The sequence below is a fragment of the Ptiloglossa arizonensis genome, chromosome 9 (assembly GCF_051014685.1).
Source record: "Ptiloglossa arizonensis isolate GNS036 chromosome 9, iyPtiAriz1_principal, whole genome shotgun sequence".
In the NCBI taxonomy this organism is placed as follows: Eukaryota; Metazoa; Arthropoda; class Insecta; order Hymenoptera; family Colletidae; genus Ptiloglossa; species Ptiloglossa arizonensis.
The window spans coordinates 21,414,673-21,434,369 of NC_135056.1; the positions used below are offsets into that span (position 1 = coordinate 21,414,673).

Below are 19,697 nucleotides of genomic sequence, written 5' to 3' on the forward strand. Positions count from 1 at the left end.
GTCGACTCGGGACTTTAAACGTTTCGAAGATCGTTGCGAGTTTCGTCGTTTCGAGCCGTTTCGAGGGACAGATTCTCGAGAGAGACGCTCGAAATACCTGTAAATGCGTCGGGTTCGTAATTCGAACGCGATCTTTGCGATACCTCGTTCGAGCGTTCGATTCGTCGAGGCTGGTGTCGTTTCGCCGCGACTCATCGACGAGACGCTCGTAGCGATTTAACGGGGATCGTTCGCGAAGAACGCACGGAACGATACGCTTTCCGGAGAGATCGGGGGCCGGAAAGATGTCCGCGACGCGATTGCGAGTATTTTTCGAATCGCGGCGCGACGCGCTTTCCGATCAGCGATAGGGTCCGTCCGGTTGCTCGTTCGGTTCAGTCGTGCACGATCCTTCTCTCGTCTTGCTCAACGTTCCGGCTCCGATCCAACGCGTTCGTCCCGATTCGGATCTTTGGGGCCCGTCGACGCGAAACGAATCGGCCCGAGAGCCACGGTGAGTGTCGCGCGCGAACGAGGTGCGAGATTCCAGATCGGGATTTTCATCTCGTCGTACGTCTTACCAGGGAGACTCCGCGATTCCGCGATTTCTCGACGAGCGAGGGGAATTACGCGCACGTGATCGAACGGAAGAGCGATCGGTACGGTCGCGCGTACTTTTGAAAAATGTTTCCGGTGGTTGTCGCGCGAAGGGAGGTCCCTCCCGCGAGTTCCGTTTCTCGAACGGGTCGACGAAGCTGCGAGCGAGTCGGTTGCGAAACACCGGTCTCCTCGGCAGGAAGATGTATCGTTCGGACGGAACGTATCTGCTCGATTTTTGCGGCAACCTCGTTGAGTAATCGACTTCCAGTGAAATGTAAACCGCTTCGAATTTGGCCGCGAGCGAAACACCCCGAAGCGGCGTAGTCGCGAGCGCGCGTGAAAGGGCGAGCGTCATAAAAGAAGCTGCATCCCGCGACGTTCGTCCACTTTGCGTTCTCGATACGCGGCGCGTTAGAATCGTCGCGTAGGTCGCGCGATCTCGATACGATCTCGTCGGGAAACGAGCGTCCCGGTACGGGATACCCGCGCGTTCCCACGGTGTCGAGCGCGTAAGAAAGAAACGAGGAAATTAGTGCCGTACGAGATCGCGTTTCGGAGCTGAGGTTCGAAGTGTGCCCGGGTAACGACCTCGAACCACCGCCACTTTGAACGCGGACGCTAATTCGCGCATTCGATGCGCCGAATGAAGATTCCTGCTCCGCGACGACGATAACGGTTCGACGATTTCTCTCTCGAGCCGCGTCGCTCGGAGAGATACAAAGTTCGCGAGTTCCACGGCGACGTCCCCCTTTCGCGACGTCCCTCTTCTCGAGAAAACTCCTCGTTTCGAACGTCGAGTGGATCGATTCTCGAAGGAACCTGTCCGCGTTCCCTTTTTCCCGCGCTACCGCGTTCCCCGTCGACTCGATCGACGAGTTTCGACCGATCTCCCTTTCTTTCTTTCTTTCTTTCTTTCTCTGTTTTCGCTCGCGGTTAGAGCCTCGGGTCACCGAAAATTGCGCAACCGTTGCTCTTTGAACGACGAACTCGACGGTGATCGGAAAAAGTTAATCGCGCGCGTTAGTCACGGTCCCGATTCGATTCGACGATTTCGCGAGGAGCGTTCGGCCGAATCGCGAGGAAAACGGGGCGTGTGCGTTGGTGCGCCGTTTTCGCGGATGACGACCACGGCCGGTCATTATTTTTAATTGCGAGCAATCGACGTACGTCGCGACTCGCGCGAAATCAGTCAGGGGCGCGACGGAGAACAGGAGGGTCGAGAGTGGCTTCGTTTCCGCGGTTCGTGTACGATTTACGAATCGTCGAGTCCGCTTTGTTCGTATCTCGTGGAATCGAACGCAAACGGGATTGGAAACGATCGGAAGCTCGGACGCGGAGCCGTCCGTCCTCGATGGAAAATTAGAACGCGCGATACGATTACGAATTCCACGAGTGCCTAACCGAGGTAGTGCGAATCGCGCGGACGTTCTCGCGTAAATCGATTCGGCGCGGTATCGATCGGGACCGCGACACCGACATCGACAGTTTCCACGATATTCGATCGTCGTCTCGGTTTCGGTTTTGCGCGAGCGTCTCCTCCGCGATCCTGACGTTTCTCCGTGCAGATCGCCTAGCCACGGTAGCTCTCCGATTTTCAAAGTGTTCGGTTCTCGATGGTCCGCCTCCGGGTATCGTCCCCGGAATTCGATTTCCCTCCGTGTGCAATTTCCGATGCCCGATATCGCTCCTCCGCGCGTCCCTGTTTCGCGATAGCCTCCGACATCGGCGTTCTAGAAACCTACACCTACATGCCGAGAGCGGCGATCTCGAAAGCCGGTTCGAACTCCCGACCCACTTGCCGACTCGCGCTTACGCGGGATCCCTCGCGTTTCTAGTCACTTGAACGAATATTAGTCGCTCGTGCGCGATTCGTTATTGTTCTCCACGATCCGCGCGATCGACGAACGCTCGTCTTTCCCGTTAGATTCGTCGGTTTCTCTCGCCCGTTACTTCCCAGGCTGTCTCCTCGGCTGCGCAACGAATCTCCCAACGAGAGAACATCGCGATCGTTTCGCACCGCTCCGTCGTCTCCTCGCCGAAAATGCTCCTCCACGGTTTCGACTGCTCTGCTATTTCGTTCGGATCGCTCGTTTGGAAAGTATCTCGAAGTGTCTTTGACGCAAAGACGCGCCACCGTGTACACGAATCGTTGCGCGGTTAATTTCTCCTCCATTGTGACGAAAACGAGCGTGTAAACCGTACACGCTCGAATTGGCCAAGAGGGCTTATCGCGTGTTAGATTTTCCGTCCGGTTCACCAGTCTCCTTTCGAAACGCGTTGAGAAAATTCAGACGTAATCTCGCTCGCAATGTCCGATCCCCGGTTCTCGTATCGCGCTCGTTGCACGCGATATTCCTCGGTAAACTTCGGTATCCCCGAGCAGCGATCGCGTTCCTTTTCGTCCGGAGTCGTCACCCTCGTGGGCGTGGACGCTCGATAATTGCGAGCACACAAACGCTCCGAGTCCGTTCGCCTATTTTCTCTGGTCGGTAACGAAGCGTCTCGATACCGAGGTCCTGGGGGGTGCGTGCTTCACCATTCACATTCAGGAGAGATCGGATCCTTCCCCTCGCGAAGAGCAAATGGAAGCAGACGGGTGGTGGTACGAGGACCGTCGGATCGGAACGCGTCGGAGTTTCTCGATGCTCGTCACGGCCGGTTACATCGGCGCGCGTCTCGTAACTTTGTCTTCTTACGTCACGCGGCGAGGAAACGCGAAAGACGAGGCGCGTGTCGCAAGCGGTTCGCCTCGATCGATCTCGGGAACTCAACCACCCGGAGAAACTTCTATCGGTCGCGAAGGGAACCGGATCGCTGAAACTGGACCGACGGAAGCGTTCGTTCGGGAAGCGACTTCGATTCCACGCTTTCGATTTCCCGGTAGATCGCGAACGGTGCTCGTGATCGCGTATACGCAACAACCTGCCCGATTCTTTCTCGGCGGAGAGCACTCCGCGCGCCGCCGATTCGAGGATGCGAGCCCGCGACGATCCCTGTCCGCGCTTTTCCATTTCGCGGTTCGCTCGTTCGCCAAACGGTCACCGTTCGAACGGGAACTACGCGCGATAGAACCGAGAGGAATCGAATTTCAATTTTACTCCAGCACCCTGTACACGATCCACACGGTCCACACGGTCCCGCGATCGCTCCACTCTTCTCTGTGCTAAAGGTTCTCCTCTTTTCAGACTACGCCATGTTGCTGCTGACCGTGACAGCGTGTCTGGTCGTCGCGGTCCAGGCAGGATGCCCTACGCCACCGACCTCCGAACAAACTTCCGCCAAGAGGACCGCGGGTGACGGCGGCTACAGGATCCTCGTTAGCGGGGAGAACGACAAATACGTTCCAAACGCAGTTTACACAATCAGTTTGCTAGGTAACGTCGTTTGCGTACTCGTTCGCGGGACATCCGTTACCGAGATCCCTGCGATTAGCCCGAACGCTCTTGACCGCAAAGCCAAGAACGCCGAGCGCGTTTATCGCCCGAGGGAAAATACCGTCTTTTCTTTCCTCGACCGTTACCGAACGAATTCATCGACGCGAAAGGGAAAGCGGTCGTCCAGCGACGAAAGAATTCATTTTCCTCGAAAGAAAGGCAGAGGGATCGGTTACGTTGATTTCAGGGTCGAGGAGTCACGAGAGATTGCAACAGTTCACGCGGTTCACGCTCACGGTGCACTCTCAGCACGCCCCGAACAATTCCACCGCTCGAGTGGGATATTTCCAATTATTCTCCGACTCTTTGACGACCTTCAACGAGGATTGCATCAACACCATCTCGGAGGCCTCCGACTTCCCGAAAACGGAGGTGAATCGATTTTCTTTCAACAACGACGATGGAAACGGTCCTCTACGAACCATCTTCGAATCCGTGAACCGAAACTTTGCTTCTCCTCGATGCAAAACCATCTACGAGCGTTCGCGAGTTCTTACTCTCGTCGCGCGCCTCCGACTATTTTCGTCACCGTTATCGGAGCTTCTGGCAAAAAGTTCACCGTCCGTTGAATCGTATTTAGTCGGCACACGGACCGCTTTTGTCTTCCTTTTTTTTCGCGAAGGTCCCGAATCCGGGTCTGTTGTATCCGACGCGAGTCGACGCCTATCGCGGAAATTCGAGGAGGCCGATCGCGGATAAATTCGCAGGCGTTGGCCAGCGGCCAAAAGTCGGCGGTGTTTGATTCCTCGGCGTTATCGTGGCCAGAGCTCGTGGATTTCCACAACCAGTCGATAAAACGTTTCTTACCGTTGGCGTAGGTCCAAGCGATGTGGAGAGCACCGCCGTCCGGATCAGGATGCGTTATCTTTACGGCCATGATCCTGGAGAATCGCGTACGATGGTACGCCGAAGACGGTGGTTTGACCAAGACCTTCTGCGAGATAGGGCCTCGGGAAGTGGAAAGCGTGAAAGTCGAAGAATGCTGCGCCTGTGACGAGGCAAAGTACTCGGTGAGCTCGATTTACCTTTGCCAATCAGCTGCCCTCCGAGTTACCTCAAAACCGTACCACCGGTCGTCTCGCTGGAAATAGGCCGCGTACGTGTAATCGCTGATCCGAATAATAGAACCGAGAGTTGTTCGCCAAAGTCGAACCGCTCCGAGGTAGATGTAATCCGGTGTTGATAATTTTCTCGCGAATGGACACGCGCGGATCAGATATTACGGTAAAGTTTGTTTCTGAATGGGAACGGAGTAACGAGCCGCGGGATATCTAGCTCCGAAATCTTAACGACCGCGCGAAAGATTTAAATCTCGATGAACGATCGCAGGAATCGAAAGCAGCGAACAACGATCCGCGAGTTCTCGATCTATTGAACTCGGAGTAAACGCAGGCTCGATCTTTCGACGAATACCTTTCCGTTCCAGCTGACTATGGAGGGAATCTGGTCGAACGTGACGCACCCGAAGGACTTTCCGTTCTCGGCCTGGTTGACCCACTTCAGCGACGTGATCGGCGGCTCCCACGAGCCGAGCTTCTCCTTTTGGGGCAAAGACCATATTGCCACCGATGGCTTCCGGCAGTTGGCCGAGTGGGGCTCGGCCTCGGGGGTGGAGAACGAGCTCAGGGCTAATTCGCATAAATTGAGGACGTTGATCAAGGCCGCCGGCCTTTGGTACCCGAACGTAAACAGTAACACGACCACCAGCTTCAGGTAACGAATCTCTGCTCCCGTTGAACTTGCGAACTGGAACGTGTACACTCTCGTGAAAGTTTTTCTCGGGACGGAAGATATTGGTCGAAGCGTTCGATAATCTCCGAAACTTCTCAACAGGGTTCGTCGAAACGTTTCCAATGGAATACAAAGTTCTCGTCTCGTATTTTCGACGTAAAAGTTTCTTTCCCCGTTCAAATACCGCAAGAACGAATCTTTCTTTTCAAAGACAAAGTATATGTACGAACGGAATTGCGAGAAAGCAAACGTCGACCGTATTTTTCGATCGTCGATTTCCACTGGACTGCACACTCTGTCTTCAGGGTAGACAAGAAGCATCCCATGATGTCCGTGGCCTCCATGTTGGGACCGTCGCCCGACTGGGTAGTCGGCGTCAGTAAATTGAACCTCTGCAGGAAGGACTGCACCTGGACCAAGAGCGAGATCATCGATCTGTACCCGTGGGACGCTGGCACCGACAACGGGATCTCCTACATGTCGCCCAACTCCGAAACGAAACCGCGGGAGAAGATGAAGCCCATCACGACCTTGTACCCCGAAGATCCTAGATCACCCTTCTACGACCCGACCGGGAGACCTATGCTGCCGTTGGCCAGATTGTACTTGAACAGAGAGAAGATTGTTCCACGAGGTTGCAACGAGGAGATTCTTCAGGAGGTGATACCGCAACTGGAGATCGCTGAAAACACTGAGGACACTTCTAGACGTACGTCGAAGATTTACTGTTTGTACGGGGGGGTGGCTCGGATTCGCTAACGTTGCTCTTTTAACGTAATTTTCTGTTTCTTTCGAACCAAGCCGAATGTCAGACCACGGAGTACACACCTTGGTCAACTTGCTCGGTGACTTGCGGCAAAGGTTTGAGGATGCGTACCAGATCCTACTTGATGCCGGAAAAGGCAAAGATGTTGGCTTGCAACAGACAGCTGGTTTCGAAGGAGATGTGCGTCGCATCGATTCCGGAGTGTCCGTAAGTATACACCGGAGGGAGCTCGATGTTTCGGAAATCTCGACGCGTCCTGTCTTTTCAAATTGTACGGAACACGCGATCTCGAAGTGAAATTAAAACCGGGAAGCGAATCGAGTCGCGAAGGACGCTCGACGAATACGTGTACAAATTTTTAGAGGGGAAGAGGAGTCCAACTTCCGCGATATACTCCCAGTGAACAATGCTTTCTGCGAGACCACCGATTGGGGCAAATGGTCCGAGTGCTCGTCTAGCTGCGGAGTCGGGATGAGTTTGAGAACGAGAAAGTTCATCGATATCATGGGTCGAAAACGGTGTCCTTTGGTGCCTATCGTTGAGAAAATTGTATGCAATGGACCACCCTGTTCGTTGAACTCGGAGGAGCAAACCGATTCTTCGTGCAAGGTACGTCGAACGTCGTTCTTCGTTGCGATGCTCCGGGTACAGATTCGTATTTCTTTTAAAGACGACCGATTGGTCCGACTGGTCACCGTGCAGTGCATCTTGCGGGAAGGGTGTCAAGTTGAGGACCAGGCTGTTGATGGTCGAACCGTCCGAGCAACACAAGTGTTCCTCCAAGATAGAGCTACTCCAGCAGCGACCGTGCTTAGAGCAAGCCGACTGCACCTTCGATATGGCAACCGCCAAAGGTAGTACCGTAAAGGATTTTCAAATCGACGAGGTAGCGATACGATTCCACCTCAACGCGAGTTTCTTGCGTTCGTAGTGGTTTGCATGGAAGAACCCGACTCTGGACCTTGCAGAGGATACTTCCAAAGGTGGGCGTTTGTTCCTCAGAAGCTGATGTGCGTACCTTTCGGCTACGGTGGCTGCCGGGGTAACAGAAACAATTTCTTGACCGCCGAAGAGTGCATCAACACCTGCGGCATCGTGAGCAAAGTTTTATCATCGCGCGATGACCTCGAGATACCGCGACGAGTAAATTCGTAACGCGTACGGTAATCTGTCCAGGTGCGAGCAATTATCTCTGGGGAGCCACTGAACGGAACCAGTTCCAGGCAATCGTTTCGATCACCGGCACCGGTGAATTGCGTCGTGTCCAGTTGGTCCCCTTGGACACCCTGTAGCGTCACTTGCGGTACAGGCCGTGTCACCAGTTATCGCATCATCGAGGTGAGACGCTCTAACGTTTATTCGACGCGTCTGCTAGAGCTTCGCAGGGTGAAGTATATTTGGCACGGATAAAACGGAGAGGTTAGTTTTGTAAACGTACGATCGTATCGTATTCGACCTTTCAGCAAGAACCGGAAAACGGTGGAAATCCTTGCCCCAAGAAGCTGCAACGTCGTTCTCGATGCCAGCTCGCACCATGCGACTAGCATCCGTTCGAAGAAACACGAATCGGGGGACCAGTGTCGCTGAAACACAAACACAGGGTCGTGGCGACCCGTTGTAAAGTAACGGTACGTTGTACATCGCTTCCAGAAGAGACCACCGGTAGGTTTAAGTTTTCTACAAGATACTAGGTACGAAATAAACCGATGTATCAGAATAAATGGTACTTTATTAATGGTCATTCGTGATCTTTCTACTCTCGGTCGATTTATCCAAATACGCAGGGCCGCGATGTGCAAACGAACGTAATCGATCCGATCCGATCCGATCGCGATCGATCTTCCCTTATCGCGTTCTCGCGTCGTTAACAAATTGTACCAAGCGCAGATTACGCAACTGAGAAAGAATCGTACATACTTTTGCGGCTACGGAGAAACACGTACGGTACCCGTCGACGAAATATCGACCAAACTGTTTCTACAAACAAGCGCGATCGTTCTCCTCGATGTTAATCTCCTCGAATAATCGTCGTTTCTTTTCTCGAGTGTTCGCTCGATCGTTGCCACGACGATTCGTCGAACACTCTTACGGTTTCTGCGACAATTCAAGATTTCCACCGAGCTTCGACGCTTCGACGCAACTCGCGTTCGCAAATCGGCCTCGTCGAAGAGAAACGATAACGCTGCAAAATGTCTAATTCCGAATTCCGATTGTCGCGTTCCCTTGCAAAACGTCAGAGCTCTCGCGATGAATGCTGCGCTGTCGGAAACGATATTAATTTCGATCATCGTGAAAAAATTCCGCTAAATTCGTTACAACTATTATTCGTTTTTAAAGGATACGATCTATTTTCGTTCGCCGGCTTATTTCGTTAATAAAACAGTTGGTTCCGCTTTGTGTTTGTTCGGTTGTTGTTTCGTTTAGTTTTTCGTTCGTACTCGATGTTCTCTCTTCGTCCGATTCTTCCGTTCGCTTCTTTCTTTCTTTCTTTCTTTTTTTTCATATTTTTCTTTTACAACAATAACCGCTCACAATGTAACATTCACTACGACTTTGCCAAGTGGACATCTATCTTTACATTTACAATAATAATCTCATAAATAATACACGTAGGCGGTACGGTTACAGACGTACGATCCGTCGAGCTCGCGATTCAACGACGAAGAGGAGGAAGAAAGACACGGGCGATCGATCTTCTTCTCGACGCGTTATCCAGCGGTCCCGACAGCGCGTTAACATTAATGGTATTTATTATTATCATAGGTACACGTAATATCTAGGAAGTAGTACGGATCTTCGTCTCTCTTAGGCCTCTACTCGGCTACGCTACGGCCCGTTCTTTGGTCGTGACACCTTTACCTCGTCTTCCCTGCTACGCGAACGACTAAGGGAAAAATCTCCGTGAACGCGACGAACCGGGTCGCGGTTCGTCGCGCGGAAAGAAAGTAATCGTTTTCGGAAGCTCCGCCGTGTTCGAAGTTTCTTGAAAGTCGAAGGCAATTCTCCCCGTTCGTTCCCCTCGCTCGTCGCTGTCGGCGAAATTTCAACCATTGGCGATTCCGTTTCGAACGGAATATCGATCGTAGGACCGTTGCCCCAATTTTCAAGTACCGGAACCCCCTTTCTTCTCCTTTCGTTCGATAAACGCGAACCTCGATGGTTCGAACCGATCGTTGCGCACGGTTTTCCTATGATCGAACGATCGCGTTCTCGCGGGCCGGAGGAACATTCGTTATCGAAACGGAGACGAGAATCTTTCCGCGAAACTTTGGCCGAATCGATTCTGTTCGAACGACCGAGGTACCGCTGCAGTACCGAAAAACGAGATTGGTTCCGTTGTCGCGAAGAAACGTTCGATCGAACGTCCGACTAGATTTCGTCGAAGAGTGAAAATAAAAAAATAAGAAACCCCCGGTCGAAGACGGGAGACGATAGAAAAGCTCCGATCTTCGGTAGACCAGCTTCCCGAAGCAACTGCGATAAATTCGACGTATACGGTAGTCCGTTAAAACGATGATAACAATTCTCCCCGAGCTTCGTTAGCAATAATCATTGTCTCTTATAGTTTAACGCGCCACCACGATTCTGGTCCGATCGAAACGAACCGGCCGCTCGTGGTAATCGTGGCGTTACCCTCGCCGTACGGTTAGGTAACGATTCACGGCGAGGGAACAGGCTTCGAGCGGCCGGTCGATTCTTTCCCCGATTTAACGTCCTTTACCTCTCTTTTCGAGATCGTTCGACTAGCGTTGACTAGACTAGTTACCGTCGACCCACTTGCCCCTTCCCGTTCTGGCAGTAGTAGTAGTAGTAATAGTAGTAGTTGTAGTAGTAGTAGCAGCAGCAGCACCGGTGCTAGGTCTCAGGGTGCGACGCGGAACGGGTTAAATCGTTTCCACGGCGAGGCGTTTACGAGCGATGGAAATCGACCCGCCTTCCGTCCGCGACTCGTGGAAACGTTTCCTTTCCACCGTTCCGGGTCGTGTTCCCCGAGGGTAGAGAATCGTCCGACGAGCGAGCTTTGCTTACGAGCGACGCGAGCGACGTTAACTTGGACGAGAATGTCGCGATCTCGCGGTACGCGCGAGAAAATCAACCGACGACGGTAGGAACACCGGATATCGACGATCGTAACGAAAGTTCGCTCGTTTCCAGGACGATCCGGCGACTCTTGCCTCGAGGAAAGTTTCTTTCCGCCTAGCTCTCGACGCACGCCGTTAACCGGCTCGTAGGTATCGTTACTCGAGAGGGCTTCCGAGTGTACGAATCGCGGTATCCAATCTCCCCGGAAGTGGGAAAGTTCCCGCGATCGTCGCCAATTCTCGACTCTCGATCGAAGGGAATAGGGCTCGCTCGCCGATGGGCCGACGGAGAACGGCGTTGTTCGCGAGATTCACTTATTAGATATTCGATCGTATAGTTTCCGTTTAATCTCGACGCGCGCGCGACCTGCATCGTCGCGAGAAAGGCATCGTTGTGCGTGTGCCGACGACGACCACGAGGAGGTTGCGTCGTCGTACCGACCTTCGCGGCTGGTCGGTAACGAAACTCGTGGACGTCCGAGTATTTCTCTTCGCTAGCTGACGCGTCGCACCGGGGCGACCGTTGGATCGTCTCAGAGCCACCCGCCGGACACGTCGTGCCCGGATATCAGCTCGATGCCCGGAAGACGCTGCAGCTGCGTCGCCGAACCGTTTCTCTTCGCCGAGATCGAGCCGCTGGCGATCATGCTCTCCTCGGTGGTCGAGGGCGTCAATGGAACGGCGGTGACCACTGCTCGGACAGAAACGAACGAATCTGCTCGAGCGATCTTGGAATTGAAACTCGTAGGCGAGAACGAGCTCTCGAGATCTTTGGTAAACTCACCGGGTTGCTCGCTGACGCTCGTCGCTTCCGGAGTGTCGATGCTGGGCTGTTGACTCTGCGTGCCCTCGTGCTTTCTCGGAGGGATCGGTTGCTGGTCGAGCTCCGGGCCCCTGGTCGGCACGCTGCTGGCTCTGTGCAACGACTGTTTCTTCGAGACCCTCGAAATGAACGCGGAGGCGATCGGATTCAACGGATTCGAACCGTTGCTGCTCCTCGTGCCCGGTGTCGACGATCTGGAAGCCGAGAATTTCTTACGTTTCCAGCGCAGCGCCGCGAGAGCGCCCAGTCCGTGAGCCAACACGTGGTGCGCTTCGTGATGGTGCGAATGATGCGAGTGATGAGAATGATGGGACCCGGGTGTCTCCAAGGAGGACTTTGAGTCCGTGGAACCCTCCGACCTCGAACCGCCGTCCTCGAACGTCGCCGAATACACGGAATCCTCCGAACGAGATCTACCTGAGGGAACGAGTGCAGTCGCCACTTTATCATCGATCCGAAGCGTCGCGTCGAACCGAACCGAGCCGAGTCGAGCCGAATGCGTTCGACTTACCGATCAGTCTCGAGACTCTGCCGGGCTTGGCCGCCTCGATGATGTGCTCCCAACGCTTCTTGCTCGAACTTCCTCTCGTTCCGCGAGATTGTCGGCTCGTACCCAGTCCGGGGACGCTGTTCGTGCTCGTGTGATGGGGACTCCTCTTAGGGATGGTTCCGTGTCCGAATATACCGCTCAGAGTCGAGCCGAACATGTCGTGAGCGTTCTCGTGGTGAGCTTGTTGCAGGGAGGCGACGAATTCGTCGACCGGCGGCAGACTGCCGCTTCCGCCCGGCTGGGGGCCGATGTTGAACCCCTTCATTAGCCGGCGCTCCTTTTGACGGTTCTTTTTACCTCCCGCACCTATGGACAGCTCTTTAAGGCTACCGTCTACGGAGCAGACAGAAAGCCAACGACTATGCTCAAGCAGCTACTAAAAACTGAAGGAAACTTAAAGAAAATAGCCGCGCGAGTTTTAACCGATCGCGATCACGCTCGCAAAGTTTTCACAGTTTTCTCAGTTCGGTAAGGTAACGACAACGCAATATTCGCGCAGGACGAGCCTCGATCGCATCGATCAGTCTCCTCAAATCCCCCCTCCTCCGATGATCGATAACGTTTCGGTAACGCACTCGGCAACTTTCGTTCGCGAACGATGACTCTCCCTAACCGCGCACGATAACCGTCACCGTTTTCGCGATCGACTCTACGAAACGATAAAAAACCGAAAGAACTTGGCGCTAGCAAAATAAATGATTGCCGTCGTGCAAACGCAGTCTCACCGGTCCCTGCGCCGCTGGCCGTGGACGTGTTCATCCCGGAGTTCTTCAGGATCTCGATCAGCTCGCAACGAAAAGCGCTGATGTCCTGCTTGATCTCGTTCACGTCGTCCTCCGTCACTCCCTCGTTCTCGGCCTTCCTCTGCTGGACCGTCACGTATCTCCTCACCAGATTCCTCATGATGCTCTGGTACCGTATGTCCCTTTCGGAAGCTTGCTTCACTTTCCTCTGCGAACCAAGAACAAGATGAGCTGGAACGCGAAAACGTTCGTCTAGGACGGTGAGTTTCGAACCAACGAACGGAGAGAGAAAACTCTGCTCCCGGATCTAATCGGAATCAGTCTCACTCTGATCGTTCGCATGTGTTCCTTCTTGGCGGCTCTGCTGTGACCGCAGAGCTTCCGGTACAACCACTGTCCCATGTACCAGACGCTCTTCGGAGTTGGTATAATGTTGAACGGCGGTGGAACCGTTCCACCCTCCTCGAAGTAACTGATCCAGAGCTTGCTTCTGGCGAACTTCCATTCGACGTCCGCGCGTTCCTGAACGAAAGTGGGAAAACGTAGGTCAATCGCCCGTAAACGTCGATCCTCGTCTCGTTCGATTCAACGATGTCAAGAGGTCTGTTCACTCACGGAGATCAACTGATAGGAATGGTTCATCATGGCGATTAAAAGGTTCAGCAGTACGACGATGTTGATCACCGAGTACGTGCCGAACATGAGCATACCCCAGAATCTGGTGAACGATTTTATCCCGTCCAGCTCGAAACTCTCGAGGTCGACCAGTCCGAACACGGCCCAGAAGAGCGTCTGCGCGGTTTCGAATAGGCTGGCGAATCGTAGAACGTGTTAGGAACAATATTCGCGAATGCTCGACGGAACTCGGGGAAGATCGAGGCTCGTTGTCTCGATCGTCGATTTTCATTTTCTCTTTCTCTCACTCTCTTTCTCGATTCCTCGATCTTCCCTAGGTTCCGCGGTAACACTCGTTACGCACTTTGCAAAACGGCGCCAAACGACGCAAGCGTTCGAATCGGTGGTTACGCTGGTGTTGGGCGAATGAGACATGGCGGACGGACAACGTTTCTTCTCCATGTCGGCGTAGTACCAGAGCAATTGGTTCAGACCTGTCGGGAACGATCGTTTCGTGAGCTCGGTTTCCGTCGTTCCGCGGGATTAATGCCGCGTATTCGTATAAGCGGTCTGATCTGTTTACCGCAAGAGAATGCGAACAGCACCAACACGTAGAGAAAGAAGAATTTCATAATGTCCATAACCATTCTGGACAGGGAGACCTGCAGGGGGCCGAGGTGAGGATTCACCGAGAAAATGTAGACGAGCTTCAAAGAGCTGGAAGAATATCAAACGACTTCACGCTCTACGTTCAATTATGCGTTGCGGTTAAAAGGCGTGGAAGTGCGGAGGCCGTGGCTGCGTTTTAAGTAAAGTAAAATTAACGCTGAAAGAGAAATCCCTAATTATCACCGGCGGGAATTCGCGTTTGCGTGGACGCGCAAACAACGCGTTTCGAAATACACGGAAATTCGTAATTACGCGTGTAATTAAGATCGCGCAATTTCGCGCGTCACCGAAATTACGCGCGCGTGCAACGCGTTCGGATTATTGTTTATCGGGCGCGTAAGCGGAACGAAACGTGCCGCGCCGCGCCGCGCCGCGCCGCGGAGAAAAAGTTGCGCGGTAATGACGACCATTCCGACGCCAATAATGATAACAATAATAATAATAATAATAATAATAATAATAATAATAGTAACAACGATAACGAGGATGATGATAATAATGACCTGAATATATTGGCGGCGGAGAAAAGTCCCTCGGATATCAGCATCGGGTCCCAGGTGTCCCATTGCTCGCGCTGCAGCTCGATCACGGATTCGGGTTCCTGGCTCTCCATCTCCTTCTGCACCCTGTAGTAGGCCACCACCCTCAGCGCGGCGGTCGCGACGTACAAGGAATTGGTGACAAAGTCGATCACGTTCCACATGTCGTTCACGTACTCCTCGAGGCCGACGTCCCACAGCTGTTTCACCTCGGACCAAATCAAACCGGACACCCACGCCAGGATGAACCTGCGATACACACGGTTCCGAGTTTGCGAAACGTCGATGCGATTTCCGCGAGATCGGGGCTCCGTCGGGACGCACCACGAGACGTCAAAGTCTCCTCGAGAAATGCAATTTCGAGCGTTCCCGGGCGTTCGCGATGGTCGACCCGTGCCGGAAGTCGTCTCGGCTAATATCGCGCGGGACGAGTACTCCAGAGTGGATTTTCACTTTTCGCGTTGATTCGCTTTTTATTTGCTCGGTGTTCGTCTCCGTTACGTTCGCTCGGAACGGTGCTAGGTTTCAGGATTCGCGAACGAGAACTAGGACGGAAAGTTTCGTTCCTCCCGAAACGCGTTCACCGAGGGCGCTCCGTCGAGTTTTAAAATCGGCGAAGGAAACCGATTCTTGGACGCCCGGGTCGCGAAAGCTTGACGGACTTCCGCGGGCGAGAATAACAATCGGCTACCTTTTCTCGTATTCTCTCGGTCCGTTCTTGGTTCGCGTTCCCCGATCTCCCCGCGCCGATGTCGAGTAGATACGCCGCGTCGGTTAAAAATATTTCCTCACCATTCGACGATCGTCGGCGCAGCGCCCCTTTTCGTCGGGGCTGGCTCGTGTTCCACGACGTCGTGACCCATCCAGTTCCCGATCACGCTTTCTATTCTTTGGCTAGCCAGGATCAACATGACTGCGAACAGATACGCGCGTTAAAATTAGGGCCTAGCGGCGGCGATCCGCGCTCGACTCCGTTCAGGTCGGTGCGCATGGTCTGCGGTATCGGACGTAACGCGGTCGATTACTTTTAAACGGTCTTCGAACGGTCTTCCCGTCGAGTTTCGATGGTGCTCGCGACGCGCTCGAATCCGTCGCTACTCGTAGCCGCGCAGCACCCGGCGCATAGCCCAATGATTCACGAAAGCAGCACGACTTTCGTTCCCGCCAACCTTCCTCCGAGACTATGGATGCAAAAGAAGTTCGTTTACATTCCACGGCTTTTTGCCCGAAAGTTTATCGAAGCCGATCCGGCCTCGTTTTCAGCGACGTATTTTACCTTCCGGCACGTCGGGGAAGTCAAACATCGGGCCCCGCTTCTAAACAGTTTACAAATACCTCTCAGTACCGTGGCCAGCGAATACCTCTCGCTACCAATAATAGCCGGCGCGGTAATGCTCTAATTTTGAGTCATCGGCCACCGTCGCAGGGGGAACGATAAACCGCGTTCTACGCCGGCCGAGAGGAAACGGCCCGAAACGATCGGTTCCTCCGTGTCCTCGGTCCCGTTCATCGTTCCTTCCTCGCGGTCGTCCTCACGACCGCACGGCCGCACGGCCGCACGTTGCCCGCTTACGCGCTCTTTTATCGCGGAACGCTCTCCGACCGAGTTGCCGGGAATTTAATGCGACCGCAGTTGGAAACTCGGCCGCGAATAGCCCCGCTTCGAGAACGGCCTCGAGAGCGCGACTCAAAGGACCGACCGAACGGACAACTTCCGAGAACACGGAAAAGCGCAGTTCACCCGCAAGTTAACGCTAACGATATTTTCAGTCGCGAACAGACGCCACGGTGGTAACGCTCTCTCCTCGAGGACGCGAGACATTTCTGGAGATCAGTCCGGGACGATTACGGTTAATCCCGTGTGTCTGTTCGGTGGTGTTCGTTCGCGCGAACGACCACGAGGATATCGGCCCAGCCGTCTTCCTCGACGCCGGAAATTCTCCGCGTCGAATTTACTTTGGCGTACGGTGACCACGGACGCGTTCGCCAACCCAGCTGCTCGAATCTTTCTCGTCGGACACTTACAGAGAAAAGTGAAGTAGGAGGCCGAGTGACAGATGAACTTGATGAACGGTTTCCTCATGGTCTGTCCGATCACGCTGTGCGGCGCGATGATGTACGCGACGCTGAAGACGGGAAAGAGGACGCCGATCCGGACGATGTCCAGCGCCTGGAGGACCATGTTTTTTCGACGGAAACCCGGCAGACCCTCGTACCAGATCGATGCCAGTAGCTGCTGCACGTTAGGGTGCGCCACGAACTGGAAATTCCGGGATAATCTAATATCGGTCGACAGTTTCCGGTCGCGTCGCTAGGAAATTCTACTTATTACGGTCTAATCTCGGTGTTAGGAGCCGTCGCGAGCGATCCCTCCGAGGATGATCGAGTTACACCGATGGGGACCGTTCGATCGAACCCTTGCTCGGGATCGATCCCGACGCGAGCCCTCACCGATGTTTCGACCTTACCTTTTTCTGTCTGAACTTGATCGCCAGTTTCAAACGATTCAGGTGCATCCTCTCCCCGTGCTCGAAAGCTGGCCCGGTGGGATCGTGATTCAGTAGGATCTCCAGCTCCTTGGAACTTCTGGTGTGATCCAACAACGCGGTAGCGAAATCCTGGCATTGTCTCCTAAGCTCCTGGAACACACAACGGCAGCGTTGCGAGCACCAGATACGCGCGAATCAACTTCCGGAGAACATCGAACGACTCTCCAAGAGGTTCTTCCCGTGACGAGAGCTCGGAACTTTCGTCGCTTCTATTTTTTTTATATTTTTTTTTCGGCCACTGGAACCCAGGTGCATCAACGACGTCGCGAAACTTCTCCCTACGAAACCGGGCACGCGAACGTCCGAAGCGTCGGCGTCGTTTCCCTCGGGCGCGATCAGAGGCGTCGCGATGGAATTCTTCCAGTTTCTTTTCGGAAGTCGGGTTGTTTCGCGACGAAAACTTCCACCGATAAAGGTCGTAGGATTTGCGTTCCAGCGCAAAGGCCGGTCGATCGAGCATTCGACGCCCTTCGACGATTGGACGCGAAACAAGCGTCGATACGACGAGGAGAAAAGATCCCAAAGGTCGGACAATCATTTATTTCTCGCGTGCTTCTCGTCCCGAGAAAGTTTCGGACGCGTCGGACATTATTGCGTTCGCATCGACCGCGATCGAAAGAAACACGGAATCGGGTTTATCGTTCGAAAGAGTACCGAGGTCGGTCGGAGTAAATACGGATTTCGATGGCACCGAGCGAGCCGAAAACCAATGTTTTTCAACGTTGGAATATCGTTGGAAGATCGACGAAATTGCGGTTTCGAAAGGAAGACTGTTCGATAAACCGTCGTACGGGACTGGAAAATAGACCACACCGGGCTGTCGGACGTTTTCACCGGGCAAAAAAGTAAAAGACGGACGAGGGACGACCTCCTGTAATCTATTCTCGTTAATCGTTTATCGATCGTTCGACGGGCCCGATCGATTCGGTGGCAGAGATGATTCGTTTCGCGTAGGACGCGAACGCGGCCGGCATCGCGTTTCGATGGAATTACGGACTCCTCGTTCGAGTTTCGAGTCGTAGGAGGATCGCGAAGGACCGATTAACCGTCTTCGAGGAAGTTTCCGCTCGGTCCGTTTGTACGAGGATATCCGCGCGGAGATATTCCGGACGGACGAAACGATTTTCCGGGGAGAAAACGATTCGAGCGAGGGGGAAATAGACGACGGAAACGATCGGGAGTAACGCGGCTTCGCGCCAACGCAAACACTCGCGACATCAAAGTGGTTCGCGAACGTTCCGCCAATATCGTCGGAATATACTTGGCGAACGCGATCGTTAAATCCCGACAAAGTCTCTTCGTGTCTCTGATTATTCCCGCAACCTTTTCCGGGGAAGACAATCCCGAGTATTTCGAGAGGCGTTCGTTCGTTCGTTGGTTCGTTCGTTGGTTGGTTCGTTTCGTATACGGACCACGTGCGCCCGACGTTTCCGCGAATTAACAGCGAGAACGTTTACCAAGCCGGGAAACCTCGATGCCTCGCGCCAACAAAGTCCTCCACGAGAACCGAGCACGGAAAACGCGGGAATCGTTTCCCGTTCGATAATATTTTTGCAGCTACGGAGCTTGTTTGTATTATTCGTAGAGCATCCAATTTCTGCCGTTTCCGAAAGCAAAAGTGGCGCGAGTCAATATCTGGCGTTGAGCGCGCGATCCGCGTTTACACCTCTGGAATAACGCAAACAGTTCGAACGCGGAGGTTCGAGTAATCGATTCGGGTAGCGCGAGTCGAAGAGAGAATATTCGACGAACTCGATCGGCCGGTTAAATTTTTATTCGTTCGTCGTGAAATATTTCGTTCGAATTCCGTCTTTCGTTCGACCGGCCTCCCGATAAAAAGCGCTGTCCGTTCTTCGTTCGGCGCACGAGAGGATGTACCGGCGCCGCTGGAATTTCCGAAACGCGATCGTGCTCCGGAAGAAACGGTAACGGTCGTTAACGAACCGTTTCGCGAGTCGACGCGGCTTTAAATATCGAACGAAGAAAGACGCTGCGAGTCGAGGTACTCCTCGATCGAGACCTCGAAGTCTGGAGTGTTTCCACTCGAGGCAAGAATATCTTTCCCGCGCGAAGAAACCAAATAAACGACCAGCAAAGAAAGGCTTCTGCATTTCGGCTTTCGCGGGAAGAGTATACAAGAACGCCGCGGCAGTTTTCTCCGAGTATCCTCGAGGATCGTCGTTGTCGCAACCTCGTGCTCCGTTTTCGCGATACGTCTCGAAAACGCGGCGAGCCGTCCTGCACCGAGGAACGAAGCCAGCTGTTCTCGACGAATCGGCGCAATTTATTTTCGATGCGGTCGAAGAGGGAATCGGAGTTCGCGGAACGATTCGAGCCTCGAAGACAAGGGGGCCGGATGTACCTTCGCGAGTTTCGCTTTGCCCGATTTACAAGGGGATCCGTGAACGCGAGAAGAAACGATCGAACCGAGGGAAAAGTAGGGCGGAGCGAAGCTCTCGAGTTCCGTGCTTGTTTTATATTTCTACGGGTGGATTCGCAGACACTTTTTCGGACCGGGATCACGTTTCCACGAGCAAATTGAATTTCGCGGTCTGCTTCTCGGCGTTACCGGGATCTCACCGACGAAGGGTCGTCCATTTTTCTTGCGCGACGTACG

At 53.7% G+C, this 19,697-nt stretch overlaps 2 protein-coding genes and 1 long non-coding RNA gene across 16 annotated transcripts in view; 1 reads left to right on the plus strand and 2 right to left on the minus strand.

Moving 5' to 3' along the window:
* Positions 1-333: 333 nt before the first annotated feature.
* On the plus strand, positions 334-8,251 carry Fat-spondin (extracellular matrix protein f-spondin). 6 transcript variants are annotated; one of them, XM_076319639.1, is made up of 12 exons: positions 334-493; positions 3,765-3,953; positions 4,201-4,385; positions 4,832-5,023; positions 5,440-5,726; positions 6,050-6,453; positions 6,546-6,717; positions 6,873-7,119; positions 7,181-7,364; positions 7,442-7,605; positions 7,687-7,848; positions 7,974-8,251. In XM_076319639.1, the coding sequence occupies exons 2-12, from the start codon at positions 3,773-3,775 to the stop codon at positions 8,052-8,054; spliced, it is 2,259 nt and encodes a 752-aa protein (XP_076175754.1). In that variant the 5' UTR covers positions 334-493; positions 3,765-3,772; the 3' UTR covers positions 8,055-8,251. The 6 variants fall into 6 exon arrangements, with proteins under 6 accessions (XP_076175754.1, XP_076175757.1, XP_076175753.1 ...); XM_076319642.1 differs by lacking the exon at positions 334-493 and adding an exon at positions 1,005-1,159; XM_076319638.1 differs by lacking the exon at positions 334-493 and adding an exon at positions 1,683-1,713.
* The window catches only part of Trpgamma (Transient receptor potential cation channel gamma), a 71,346-nt gene continuing 59,874 nt past the window's right edge, over positions 8,226-19,697 (minus strand). For 7 of the 9 annotated variants that reach the window (XM_076319622.1, XM_076319620.1, XM_076319619.1 and 4 more), the window contains 12 exons: positions 17,000-17,170; positions 16,557-16,791; positions 15,324-15,444; positions 14,496-14,780; positions 13,907-14,040; positions 13,688-13,817; positions 13,324-13,519; positions 13,036-13,230; positions 12,691-12,916; positions 11,927-12,298; positions 11,377-11,832; positions 8,226-11,283 (listed from right to left, as the gene is read on the minus strand). In XM_076319622.1, coding sequence (XP_076175737.1) covers positions 11,126-11,283; positions 11,377-11,832; positions 11,927-12,298; positions 12,691-12,916; positions 13,036-13,230; positions 13,324-13,519; positions 13,688-13,817; positions 13,907-14,040; positions 14,496-14,780; positions 15,324-15,444; positions 16,557-16,791; positions 17,000-17,170 — 2,679 coding nt within the window. In that variant the 3' untranslated portion in view covers positions 8,226-11,125. The remainder of the gene's footprint in view (positions 11,284-11,376; positions 11,833-11,926; positions 12,299-12,690; positions 12,917-13,035; positions 13,231-13,323; positions 13,520-13,687; positions 13,818-13,906; positions 14,041-14,495; positions 14,781-15,323; positions 15,445-16,556; positions 16,792-16,999; positions 17,171-19,697) is intronic. The other 2 variants (XM_076319625.1, XM_076319624.1) reach the window with 1 other exon arrangement.
* On the minus strand, positions 15,458-16,535 carry LOC143150994 (uncharacterized). The gene is made up of 2 exons (XR_012993215.1): positions 15,808-16,535; positions 15,458-15,712 (listed from the first exon to the last, which is right to left on the minus strand). It is a non-coding gene; the product is annotated as an uncharacterized LOC143150994 (long non-coding RNA).